Here is a 13,683-nt window from a genome sequence, read left to right on the forward strand (position 1 = left end):
GCGGGCCCGCGGGTGTTTAATCAGGGTGCTCAGTGCTTTCGGGGCTACACCCCAGGGCTTCTATTAGACATAATAGGGCGACTCACGGATGCTGCGTGTATTAAGCTCAGAGGAAACCACTAGTTGGTGCAGAAGGGTGGCGCACGTCAAAAGCGAGTTTTAAGTTCTTAAGGTGATGCTGTTACGTGAGGGCGATTCATTCATTCAGTATGGGCCTCGCTGCTAGGAGGGTACAGCAGCCCCTGCTGTCCAGCTGGGGAACCCGGGGGGCGGGGGGGGTGCAAAGGAAGACACTAGAGGGGAGCACAGGGGAGGACAGTGGGTCACATGTACAAATAAGTTACAGAAGGTGTATCAGCCGCTCCTAAGGTATGTTTAGAAATAGAGGCGGGCGGGGGAGGGCACTGCGGACCAACGCCGCCCCGGAGCACCGGGTCTCAGCATGGGCTGCACACCCGGTCACCAGGAGGTCCAGGCTGCACCCCAGAGCAATTATATCAGCACCTCGGGGGTGGGGGAGGCAGAGGGGGAGCACGATGTGGGCACTGGCGCTGAACAACACAATCCTCCAGTGGATTTCATGATGCAAAGATGAGACTTTTTGCTTTCGGGGGAGCCACTGGGCAAACCCATCAGATTTAAAGAGGGGTACTTGCTTTTAATTTAGAAGGCCAACCCGCCACTCCCTTCCCTTACTGCTGCAGCGCTAAGGGGTGCCGTCGGGACAAAGCGTTGTCCAAAAGCGATGTCCACGAACCCAGAGAGCTCTTACTTTAAAAAGAATTACTTCCTGATATCGGAGGACCCTGGGCATCTAACCAAGAAATGCTAGCCGACGTTATCAGGATCGAAAACAAGCGACCCTGCCAAGCTTCCAGAAGGCCGTCAGGTGTGCTGCTTTGCCCTCTGCTGGTAGGTTCTGAGATCAGCTCCTGCTAGCCCTTGCTGCGGGGGCGGGGGGGGGGTGGGTTCAGGGCTGCGAGAGCCTGCGGAGGCAGCTGTCCTGATGCCCCTCCAAGCGCACATTCAGACAAGCCCATGAGTCTCTGTAAGAGCCCAGGGGGTGTAAGAGGATGCACGTGCTGAGAGGTCTCCCACAACCAAGTGTCCTCGGTGGCTCTGGGCAGAGCCTTGGTGTGGCAACCAGGAAGGTCCCGTGACCCAGGAACGGGTGCGCAACCTTGACACCTCAACAACGGCAGCTGGTCACTACCAACCAGTCAACTTTTTTTATGTAGGAGAGAGACTCGGCCCCGTGGAGAAACAGTGGCTCGTGGTTCTTCCCGCACTTCGGGGCCTGCCCGTTCCACGAGGAACCCTAAAGAGCGGTCCTGGAGGCCCCAGAAATCAGCTCGGGAGGAAGGGACAGCGCCCAACCAGAAAATATATTCCAGGCAGAATTCGCCGGTTACCTCCCTAGGTCTACACAGTTCCCGCCTGCGGAAGGGGTCGGGAGGCAGACATCAGCATGAGCAGGAGCCAGAAGGCTCACGCTCTTCTTCCCGGATCGTCCTGGGTGCAGACCTTTATTTGGGACCTCAGCCCGGCCGATGCGTCCCACCGCCTCCCCCCGAGACCAAGAGCTCACGTAACACGAACCAGGACGGAGACGTGCGGAAGCGGTGGGAGAGCAGAGGCTGCAGGGAGCGGATGACGAATATTTAATAGCCTCACGGTGCTCACTTTAGGATCCTCCCCTCTGCAAAGCCGCCCCCATCGCCGGGTCCTCATCAGCCACCACGGGAGTGGGTGAGAACCGGCCGTGCACCACACTCCGCGGGACTTGGTGAGCAAGCCCCCTCTCACCATAAAAACCTGCCTCCTCACAGCACAGCCACGGGGTGGGGAAGAGCTTTACTGTTTCTGCTCAGCCAGGGGTACCACGCGGGGCCATCTCTCGGCATTTATTAACCGATCATAGAAGTTATTTTGAGAGGTTAACGGAGTCTATTGGAATCCTGGCTCCTGTACTTGCCATTTTCACTTGTTTTAGAAGGAAAGCATCTCCCGGAAACCACTGCGTGTTGGGGCAAGTTAAGAAACGACTAAAAAGGACTTTTTTTTTTTTTTTTTCCCCTGCCATGATACATCTTTACATTATTCAGCCTGTTGGAATTCTAAAATGCAGGAAATCTTAAAGGTTCTCAAGTGAATACTTTTTAAAATAGAACAACCGAGACGGAAGTTACATCTGATCTAGTTTTGGCACACAACGCGCGTTTCTAAGTCACTCTTCCAAGCTGTTATCTAAACGGTGATCTTTCTAACCCTCGTTAACTACTGAACACACTCCTCTTCTTACAGCTGTGGTTGAAAAATAATTTTGTGATTCATACCGAAAGAAGATCTGGAAAGTGAATTCCACAGCGATCTTTTTTTTTTTTTTTTTTTTGGTCTCATTTTTGCAGGGAAAATGGGCGCTTACCTTTGGTGACACTGGCATTCTTGGGTTAACAGTTGCTGAAAAGGCAGGGCTGTTTCCTGAACTATCAAACCTCCTTAAATCATCCCTGGAGTCAGCGATCTGGAAGACACAATTTAAGGTCACTAGAGAAAATCGGCAGAAGTGTTGCTCGTCTCCTCTGACCCTCGGGAGCTCTACGAGCACACCCTCGAGCCCTGTACTGTTCCCAACAAAGACTCGAAGCCTTTACGTGAAACTACCAGAAAAATGCATGAGAAATAATCTCTAAGGGGGGAGGATCTATTGAAAACACTCCAAAGATGATCAGATGAGCCCTAAGGGAGGAAAAAAAAAATCCATCCTGGCAAAATTGTAAGATTTTAAGTATTACCTTATTTTTCCAGTAAGTCTTTCAGCTCATTTCCAGCGAGATTAGATAAGACTGTCGATTCGCTCTTGTCCCAGAGATTAGGACTGTTCAGATGTCAGAGCTGAGTCTTTCGGTGGAAACCGCACGTTATAACTACCGTCTTATCTTCCCTTTCAAGTAAAGGGCACTTATCAAGGAAGTCGGGGCAAATTCGCTGCAGCTAGCAGAGCCCAAAGAGGCTGAGCTCGAGCCTACGGACCCTGCCACTGAGCTCGTGGGTCACTGATTTCTGGACGTGGGTCTCCGTTTATTTTCACAGCTTAACTATATGCATTGCGTAGGCCACACTCCCTCGGAGGACAGCTGTGGCCGTCCCTCTGTCTGTACCCCAGGCCTGCCGTGAAGCGCACTCACTGATAGGGCGCTTGTCCGGCAACGTTAGGAAAACAAAAAGGGAGACACAGTGCTGGTGTGATTGGTGCGAATGCCATCAACACGCGATTCTAACCTGAGGTCCCTGAGGAGTCAGCAAAGGCCGTACTTACTAGGACTCCTTCAGTATATGAAAGATGCTGTGGAACAGAGCGCTCCTAGGCCAGTAAGGAGGGGGTGAGTTGGAGCATCACCCACCCTCTTCAATCAGGAAGTTTTCTCCCAGGGAAGGTGTGTCATGATGTGGCCCGAAGAAATCTCTCCTTGGTTGGGGCTGCCCATCCACGACCTCCCCCTTCGTCCCGCTTACCTTGCTTATGTCAGATTCAGATTTGCTGGAGCACATACTCTGAAGCTCCTGGACGAGGTCAGCTTCGTCGTCCGAACCCAGAGAGAGCCTTTGTTCCAAATTCAAGGTCAATGACAGATCATTCTCGAGAGACCTAATGCAAAGTTCAGAAAAGGGTTTTTTTTTTTTTTTTTTTAAGGTGGGAGCGAGACTCTAGTTTTGCAGGGGGATTTGGTGTGGGGAAGGAAAAGGGCTTTTAAATACCCTTTAAGGGATGCCTGGGTGGCTCAGTGGTGGAGCGTCTGCCTTCGGCTCAGGGCGTGACCCCGGGGTCCTGGGATCGAGTCCCACATCGGGTCCCCGCAGGGAGCCTGCTTCTCCTCCCTCTGCCCGTGTCTCTGCCTGTGTGTCTCTCATGAATAAATAAAATCTTAAAAAAAAAATACCCTTTAAAAGAGTTTGAAATGTCATTTCACGGCACAGCTCACTCTTCCAGGATTTTGGTTAACTTCCCACTCAGGATTTTATCCTATGGAGAAATCTACCTGCCTTACACCATCCAGGCCCCTTGCTGTCCCCGTCTCTTCCCCCTTCTCCAAGCCTAGATGAAACCACGCCACAAAACACTGTGGGGGAGTGGGGCCGTGTGCTTGCTACCCTGGAACAAACAGGAACTTTAAAGTGGGCTCTTCTCCTCACTAGCAACGTGGCCATGGGTCATATTTTATTTTCTGGGTTATCTGCATTTACAGCGTTCCTGGGGGAATGACACAGGCTGGCGTATATAATGGGTTTAGAGGTGCGCCTGGCGGAAAGCAGCCTGCGTTAGGCTTCCTTCATGGATCTGCTCTCTTTACAACTCGGCGAACCTGGTTCTAAATGCTGCTTGTCAAGTGACAGGGCCCACGATTTATCGGGATACAGTGGGGAGCTGTTATTTATATACATGGCCCAAACGTTTCTATTCTACGATTAACCAAATCCTCCTTGTGCCTCAAAATCCGTAAGTGGACACAATTCCCTTAGAAGCAACATGACAAAATGAGCATTTAAAACAGCACCTAAAAGCAAGTTTCAGTGTAAAACACCAGGCATCCAAAGCCCGTTTAAAAGTCCATGGATATAGAATTTTACCTCTTTATGTCGAATGCATTAATGATCAAGTTTGTATACAAAAAAACGAAGCTAGTATTTCTAACCTTTTCAAAAACTAAAAGCAAAAAAAGGCTTGATGTGAAGTTAGATTAAGCTTTAGATTTCACATGAAGGAGAGAATATGCCTCCCCAACGTGTCACTTTGGCACATGCATTATTTTGATCTGACGTCCATCAAGACCAAGCCCCAGCCGACTCAAGGAAAACCTTTACCTCTCCCTTAAGTACCTAAAAGAATTTAGAATTTATGAAAGAGCTACCGTCCTGTGACTCGCCCCCTCCCCCTTGGAGCACCAGGTCCTTCGCTCAGGAGGGCACTATACGCCTCGACTGCCCGACTTGCCCTCGAGTCTCCTATCTTTGGGGCTCCCAGACCTATGAACTGACATTCATTTTTCTTGTAATTTTTTTTCTTAAATATTTTATTTATTCATGATAGAGAGGCAGAGACACAGGCAGAGGGAGAAGCAGGCTCCCTGAGGGGAGCCGGATGCGGGACTCGATCCCGGGACCCCGACCTGAGCCACCCAGGCGTCCCCCTGGTCATCTGTCTTATGTCAATTTGATCATTAGACCAACCAAAGAATGTACAAGAGGAAATTGTCCTACCCTTACACATTCACTGGATTTCAGTTTAAAGCCGGCATGTGAATGACCTTTATTTTTAAAATCTATATATTGATAGCCTTAAGGGAAACTTACTTTTGTTTCGACAGAGAAGCATTCCTGTTATAATTCAGCTGAGACAGAGCTTTAATTTTGATACCTGTGTAAAGAAAAGCGTAATCACTTTCAATAGAATGAATCATGGTCCCTGTGCATCCTGAACTCTGTACTTTGATCTTGTTTTTGGACCGAATCCATCTCTTGAGGAGTGTTTCTCCTCAGGACAGCGGCTGTGGATGTAGCTTCCTGCACAGGCGCTGCTTTTATCAATGAACATCGCTAGCACAGATTACCTCTAAAAAATGACTTTGAAAAGTTGAAAATAAAAATAGAATAAAAAATGACAAGTAAATTGAATTTCATACATCCTCATAGACAATCTCTATATAGTTTCTTTGCCCATATTTCTGTCGTCATTATCAGAAAGGGTGACTAGCGGATTTCCCTAATTACAATACGGGTGCCTGGGCTTGGTCCCTGACTCCTGAAGCCTGACTTGACATCATGGCTTTTCTGTTTCAGGTTGGGAGAAAAAGAGGCTGTGTCTTTACCAAAATTTATGATCACCCTGTGATTCTCTGTGTAGAATGCAAAGTGGTTTCTATTTTGATAAACAGTGGTGTCAAAACAAAACAAAAAACCCCAACATCTATGCAAACATTGTAATATCAAATCGAATTTTTTTGGGGAAAAAGAAAACTTACCTATAAAAAATGAAATATCTTGGGTTGCACAAAATTTTATTAATCTTTCAAACAGGACTTCATGTTTCAAAGGGTGTATCTGATATACCAAGTAGTTCTAAAACTATAAAATTATAAATGACTTTATATTTGATTCTTTTACCATTTTACATAATATTCTGGGTTTGACTTAATGTTGCTTTAAAGTCACATTCATTTGATTGATTTTTGTTCGTCAACTCTCAAGTAGGCACTGACGATGCTTATTGTTGACGTTAATTACTTGGCTCAAGCAAGAGGCTCGTCTTAAACCCTACAGAAATTGTAATAAACTTGGAAATGATAGTGGGGAGCCTGGGTGGGTGCTTGCTATCTGAGGGCTTAGGTATTACTCCCTGCCCATGGGATTAGAATAGCACGGAGAGAGGAAGACACCGCTGGCCTCGCAAGGGACAAAACGGTGGACTGCAGCTCCCCATGTTTCTAAGAGAGGTGACAGGGACAGCCAGCCAAGAGTTTCTGACCCTGTTTTGTTCCCTGGAAATGGAGAGGATAATCTTCCTCTTAGAGTTCCCTGGCATTACATATAGGGATAAACAGGTGGAAGGTATAACCCTCGCTGCTGAGGTCACTTCGGGAGTCTCTACACCACAGTAGGGGGCTGACCTCTAATAACTTTACTCCCTGAATCAAACACTCTACCTCTGGGAAGTAATGGCAAGCTCTTAGGAAATGTCATATTATAAATACATAGCAATCACCTTAAAACGGTGTAAAAACTCATTTTTTTTGCAGTGACTTTCCATTCAATCATTAAAAAAAAAATCACAGTTTATGGACACACACTTGGGGTAATTATAAAACTCTAGCATGTATTAATATTAAGCCTGTATTTTGTTGATTTTTACATAGGAGATCACACTAATGAACAAAAAATTTTCAAGATTTTAGGCACAGTCTCTTTCTATAGCAACTCTACTGCTATAAAGTTGGCCTGAAATTCTACATAACAGAATTTGTTGGGGGTGGGAGGGGCTCCTGAAGACCCAAAATTAATTACATGTATGAGAAAACCACAATGCGCCTATGAGGTTGGAACATCTTTTCAAAATTACTCAAACATGGATTTCCTTTAGGTAAGACAATTTGCATAATTACCGATTACCCTATTATCAAAGCCAAACGGTGTATGTCTAACACCAGAGATAAATGTGTTTATTCTTGATAGAATGAAAACTTACATATTTTTTTTTTATAGAGGATGGTCCACGAATCTGTTTAATAATTTATGAGAATGTAAACCCTAAGAGGGCAGGGATTTTTGTGGGTTTTTTTCTGCTCTAGTTGGCAAGGTGTGAAATAGAACCTGACACATGGTACAACATATGAAAAAAATGTGTAAAAACGATTGACTCACAAAGGCCTTAAACTGAGTATCAAATAGATCTCTATACATACTTCAAAAAACTAAAAGGAGGAAACTATGCCAAAGCACAACTGTTGCATTACATAGACTTAATTGTGGCTGCCACAAATAAGTGATTTCCCACGTACGGGGCGCTCCCAAATATTTTTGGAAATGTACCTACTACACCCTGTCATTCCATTAAAATATGAATTGAAAGACTCAATTTTGTCGAATGCACAGTGGAAAAAAACAAAACACATTTGCCTTCGGCAAGCAGACGAGGAGCGCCCGCGGTCCTCCAGCCGGCACGGCAGCCTCACTTACCTCCCTCGCTCAGGCCCGGCCTATTCCAGGAGGGTGGAGAGTAGCGGCCGGACTTCTTGCGAGGACTGGTGCTCACTCTTCTCCAGGCACCACTCTCTTTCTTTCTGCTACAACTGTTGTAACTTGAGACTATAGATAAAGGGAAACCTCCTCCTTTGAAATCAGCTGTATGCTGGTCCAGCTCTGAAACAACACAAATCGTGGTTTGCCAAAAAAAAAAAATAAATAAGGGGGGGGGGGGCAGCGATCGTGCAGTTTCATCGTCAAACAAAATGCAAGCATTGCAATTCTCCAAGAAACACTCTCCGAAAGTCACGGCTGCGCCGAGTTCCCCAGCAGGGGTGCTGTGACCCAGCGAGCTGTACGTGGAGATCCGGGATTACCGAGCCGATGGCTAATACGAGGGTGCTCCGGGGCAACGGTGTGACCTGTACGTTAGGGCGGAGACTATTTCTTTGCTCACGAAGAGACAAAGAGGCGCCCCCTTCGGATGCGGAGCCCCACGCGGCCCGGCAGCAGCCCGCCTACCTGCTGTCTGCAGGGGACAGCCGTGCAGCACGGCTTTATTGAGCAAGATGCTGAGCGCAGCTTTGACCACGGCCTGCTGTCCTTGGCTGGGGTGGCTCTTAGCAGCTGTCACCCCCAGGCCGGGAGGTCTTTTCACAGAGGCTCTTGACAATATTGCTTCTTGAACCCTGGGCGCGATGATGGCGTTCCACAGCTTAGCCATCCACCTTGCAAAGAGAAGGGCGGTTCGCGGTTAGGACACAAATCACACCACACCACACACACCACACCGGGTGGATCTGGAGATCGTGGAGAAAGCGTTCGTGTCTCTACACTCCTAGGTCGTTTTGAGACACATGGAATCATCCCATGTCAAAGATGTTTGGCTTTGCCTCAAAAATACAATGTTTTGCAAATGAAAACGATTTCTGTAGCTCTTTCACCTTGTAAGATCATCGGGAGCAGGAATCAACACTTAATGCTTTTTTTTTTTTAAACACTTAATCAATGCTTAATCAATGCTTTTTTATGTATCAACGCCATACATGAAATACATGGAAAGGAAAGTGAAGTTACAGGCAAAAGTCCAGAAAAATGATTTCCTGGGGATCTATATCTAAATAGCTTAAACTTATCTGCCATAGGACCTTAATAAGATACACATATTTGAATATTTCTGAGATTGGGATGGATCTTATAATCGGTGGCAAACTTGACCTGTCCATCCACCCCACGGCTAAGGCTCGGTGTCTGCACGTGGGCGGGCTCAGCTCTGCAGAGCGGGGACCGGTCACCAGCCGTCTCCTCATGTGCCCCTTTGCAGTGACAGCTGTGGCACTGAGACTACCCAAGTTTGGGGCATCCGATAGCAATTAAAACTCTTTCAAAAAAGATTACACTTTGTTGAGACATTAAAAAAAAACAAACAAACCCCAAAAAAACAAAAAAAACCACCACTTGATTCAAGGCTGTAGAAACCTAAACCCCATCTGTGGGTATGACAGTTTCCAAAGCTCTTAGATGTCGGCATGAGCCTGTCGAGACTCTTAAAGCTTTTACCCAGGTATCAGGCATGGGTCTTTCGTAAGCTTCTCTGTTAATGTCTAATGATACATAATTCAAGAGAAAAAAACTCTATCATAGGAGATTACAGACAACAACCTGGTGTTCTGTACCAGGAGTCGGACTTGCACAGGTCCTCCTAAAGGTGCTAAAGGGGTGAAGATGATAAGCTTTGGTTTAAAAACAAAACAAAACAGTGCTTCCTTAACGTGGCTGTTGGGAGATAATCTCCCTCGGCGCTTGCACACATCTAGCGTCCACTTCCGTTCCAGATTGTCTTTTCAAGGTGAGCGTGCGTATGGCAAACAGCCTTGGAAGAGAATGAGAGCCAGCGTCTCCTTCTGGAGCAGGAGGCAGATCTGTTTCCTTACTGGGATAATAAAAGTGTTGTTACCTTCCAGGGCAAAGGGTGGGCACACTTGCTGGCAGCCTCCTCCAGGAGCTTGGCATCCAGGGGCCACTGTGCATCACCCCCAGGGACCTGGGACGGGGACGCCAGGCCAACCTGTGCACAGGTGGGGCACAGGCCGGGGCTGCACACGGAGTGATGAAGCCCTGGGCCTCTCACCCAGGGTTGTGCCCCTCTGCAGCCCAACTGCTTAGCTTGCAAGGAGGGTAAACGGCTCGGGGCAGAGCCTCGCCAGCTGTTGCCCGGGGCTCTGCTCCAGTTAGGAAAGGCCCAAATTAGCTCCTAAGAATCTCGAGACTCCAGCTGCGAAAAAGGCTTACGTTTAGTTATAATACCGATGAAGAAAGAGGTGATCGTATGAATAAATGTGTTAGACCAGAATTCCTCTTTTTCCGCAATCAGCGGTTATGAAATGGACAGTGACAATAGCGAAGACAGGTTATTTGCATCCCTTGCTTTCCAAAATTCATTTCTGCCCCGGATGCCACAAAGTACAGGATCCACGCGAACAGCTAATCACAGAACCTTACTAAGCTGGGTTGCGACACAATTTTTCCTCTCGATTTTCTATTGCGTTAACTTTATTGTTAATATGTCTATTCTCATAAGCTGTAACAAAGGAAAACAGTGAGTATTTGAGTCTCGTTAATAAAGGAAGAATTTTTTTTTTTTTGAGAGTTAGGGGGAGAGCAAGCACAGGGGGAAAGGGCACAGGGAGAGAATCTTAAGTAGGCTCCATGCCCAGCATGTGGGGCTCAATCCCAAGACCCTGAGATCATGACCTGAGCTGAAATCAAGAGTCGGGTGCTTAACCGACTGAGCCACCCAGGGGTCCCAAGGAGGAAGCTTTTATTTTTGGTTACGGGATCCTTGATGAATGGCTCATGTAGGCCTCTCCCAGGAGACACTGCACTGCATGTTCAACAGGACCCCGAGGGGACTTTCTTAACAATTTTATATTTTATAAAAATACTTTTATAAAATATTTTTATATTTATTCATGAAAGACACACAGAGAGGGGCAGAGAATATAGAGGGAGAAGCAGGCTCCATGCAGGGGGCCCGATGCAGGACTCGATCCCAGGACCCAAGGATCACGACCTGAGCCCAAGGCAGACGCTCAACCACTGAGCCACCCAGGTGCCCCGAAGAGACTTTCGTACCAGAAGGAAACTGCTACTTACTATTTCTCAGTAAAAAAAAGCTTCCTTAGGAGCTACACAACAGACAAGTCATGGTCGTCCCCTGATAGGACATGAGGCGCCCCTTGCTCTCACACATTCCAAATTGGCTCTATTTTAAATAGGTAAATAAGGAGAGATGACACTTACTTCACTGTTGCTTGGGCATGTCCTGGGACTACAGGACAAGACAGGAAATACTTTGGTCCAAGAAGTGCTTCAGGTGTGCCCAGGCGGGCCAGGCAGGAGTTCAGCTGGCGCCAGACGGCCAGGGCCCAGTCGACGGTCTTGCACACGGGATCACAGGCCGAGGGCACCTGACCCCTGAACTACAGAGACAGAGAGGCCCAACGTGGGGTTTGGCTTAGAACAGTGCTGCTGCTTTTTCCCTTTGTTTTTAATAGTTCGAAAATAAAAAAATATAGACATTGGAAACGGTACAACAAAAATGGAAGCTGGATCTGATCTACTTGTGGCTCAGGGAGGGAAAGCTAATATACACTATTATGTGCGTTCCGTGAGCTACAGATCTGCAGGCTACTATGCAAAATGAAATATTAAGAGCAGTAAGAAGACTAAGAAACCTTACACAAATTCTTAAGTATCAGTTCTGGAAGAAATTATGATCCACGTGCACACAGAGTACCTCACGGGGCCTGCCTCTGTGGCAGGTTCACCTTGTATTAATTTTAATTGCCCTAGAAGGAAGGTCTCAGCTAACACCCTAACTCTATCGAAATGTACAGAGTTCCGATGGCATAAAGAAATTGAAAATTTTCAAGATAGTACGTAACGTACATGGTTTGATGGCAGCAATTCCTTTTAGAATTATACTCTACAAAATCAAGTCTTTTTTTTTCTAGTACAGAGGGTTCACAAAAGGACAAAGATTTCTTTAGTATCAGGACAAACATCCTTCAATTATTCAGAAGACAGACACAGCAGCTAACTCAGTGTCTTACAAGAAAGGGATTCATAGAAGTCTTTGTTTTACCAAGTAATTATGAGATTAGCACTATGGGTGCTACCCATAGATCGTTTCTATGGGTATGTCCTACTTGAATGGATATAATTTGGCCAAATCAAAATAAAAGAGTGGTTCAGCGATCCCAGCAGCTCTGCTGAAACAATATTCCTGGGTTACGTGAGGCTCTGGGATCTCTTACAAGTTCCCTGCCGTTCGAAAGAGGACGGACTGTATTTCTCTCTCTGATACTCTCCCGGTAAGAATGAGATCATGTACTATAATTAACGATAGTTGAATATTTGCTTATTCATACAATTATAATCACTGTTTTTTTAAATACTAGTAGGAGGCCCGGTGTTGTCCTGAAAGGCCTCTTGACTTGCACTCCTTTCAGGAACTGGAGGAAGAAATTGTGATCAAGTGCCAGCACAGGTCTAAGTGCCCCCTAAGATCTGGGCCTGCTCCGCAGCTGTAAGACGTTGGAGGTTTTGCAGGAGTCATTCATTCCATTGCACACGTGCCCAAGGAATCTGTTTTATTACCCTAGTTGAAGGGGCTCTTGGTAAGTGAAAGGCACCATCCCTCCCCCCGTCCTATTCTTCACAGCACACCCCACATTCCCATTCTCAAACACAGTGGAGAAAAGAGCACAGTTTGAAGCTTGGAGCTCCTTTTTTAAAAAAAAGGTAAAATAAATCCATTATAAAGTACGTGTATGTGTGCCAGTGAGCGGGGTGTGTGTGGGGGGAGGTGCATTTTACCTGCAATAGTGCCACATCTACAGAATAAAACTGGGACTTTGCAGAGATCAGCACGGCCCCTGTGCAAGGATGACATGCAAATTCATGAGGCAGTCCATATTTTTCCCTTAAACTATGGACTTTGGCTGATTACGATTTATCAATGTAGGTTCATCCTTGGTAAAATATAAAATAAATATAAAATAAAATATAAAATATATTTAAATATAAAACAAAATAAAAGGACCATTCTGGTGTGTGATGTTGATAACATGGGAGACTATGCATGTATGGAAGCAAGAGGTGTTGGGAAAATCTGGGTACCTTCCTCTTGATTTTAATGTAACCTAAAACTGCTCTTTAAAAAAAAATAAAGTTCATCTTTTGTGATATTTATGTGAATTTTTTTGGCAAAGAGATTTAAATATTAATGATAAAATTAATGGAGACATCAGTAATTTGCAAAGCTACACACCCGTGACTGTCATTACCTCACCTTTCTTCCCACTGGTTGGTGTCATACGATGGCCTAGCTTTGGCCTAAAGCGTGTATTTATGACCAATGGACTCTCAGACAGAGACAGCCACAGCCCTCTTTCCCCCTGTAATAGCATCCAGGTTCCCGCCTTTGAACATGCTTGAGTCAGGGTGTGGCGCCTGAAGCCCTGCACACATCCTGCCATCGTGAGGGGAGCTCCAGAGACTCCCCCAGAACTGGGACCTGACATCATGGCAGTGAACAGATGTCAGCAACACCTACCACAAGACATCGGTATGTGAGGGGGAAAAAAACGCCTCTCTTTGTGAAGTAGGCAGCACCGTGGGTGTTGTGTTATTATTTATAGCTTAAAATATCGTGATAGATGCCGCCCTCCAACTGTGGCCGGTTGTGCTGGATAAAGGGACAAAGTCTTACTAACTCAAGCTCTAGTGTTTCAAATCCATCTTGACACTCAGATACTAGCTCGACTCAAGAAAATTAAATAGCAATGCACGAGATTTGGTCGACATTAATTCTGGTATTTTTTGGGGGGAGACTACAGAATACTTTATTCCAGAAAAATCGCCAGAAGTCATAATTACTCT

At 46.2% G+C, this 13,683-nt stretch overlaps 1 protein-coding gene and 1 pseudogene across 3 annotated transcripts in view; one reads left to right on the forward strand and one right to left on the reverse strand.

The window, feature by feature from the left end:
• The window catches only part of CTTNBP2 (cortactin binding protein 2), a 71,011-nt gene that overhangs the window by 2,099 nt on the left and 55,229 nt on the right, over positions 1-13,683 (reverse strand). For all 3 annotated transcript variants that reach the window (XM_025464765.3, XM_049093850.1, XM_035698313.2), the window contains 6 exons: positions 11,041-11,219; positions 8,260-8,465; positions 7,732-7,914; positions 5,353-5,416; positions 3,517-3,649; positions 2,426-2,524 (listed from right to left, as the gene is read on the reverse strand). In XM_025464765.3, coding sequence (XP_025320550.1) covers positions 2,426-2,524; positions 3,517-3,649; positions 5,353-5,416; positions 7,732-7,914; positions 8,260-8,465; positions 11,041-11,219 — 864 coding nt within the window. The remainder of the gene's footprint in view (positions 1-2,425; positions 2,525-3,516; positions 3,650-5,352; positions 5,417-7,731; positions 7,915-8,259; positions 8,466-11,040; positions 11,220-13,683) is intronic.
• On the forward strand, positions 12,623-12,722 carry LOC112670931 (U6 spliceosomal RNA; annotated as a pseudogene).

The sequence above is a fragment of the Canis lupus genome, chromosome 14, assembly GCF_003254725.2.
Source record: "Canis lupus dingo isolate Sandy chromosome 14, ASM325472v2, whole genome shotgun sequence".
Classification (NCBI taxonomy): domain Eukaryota; kingdom Metazoa; phylum Chordata; class Mammalia; order Carnivora; family Canidae; genus Canis; species Canis lupus.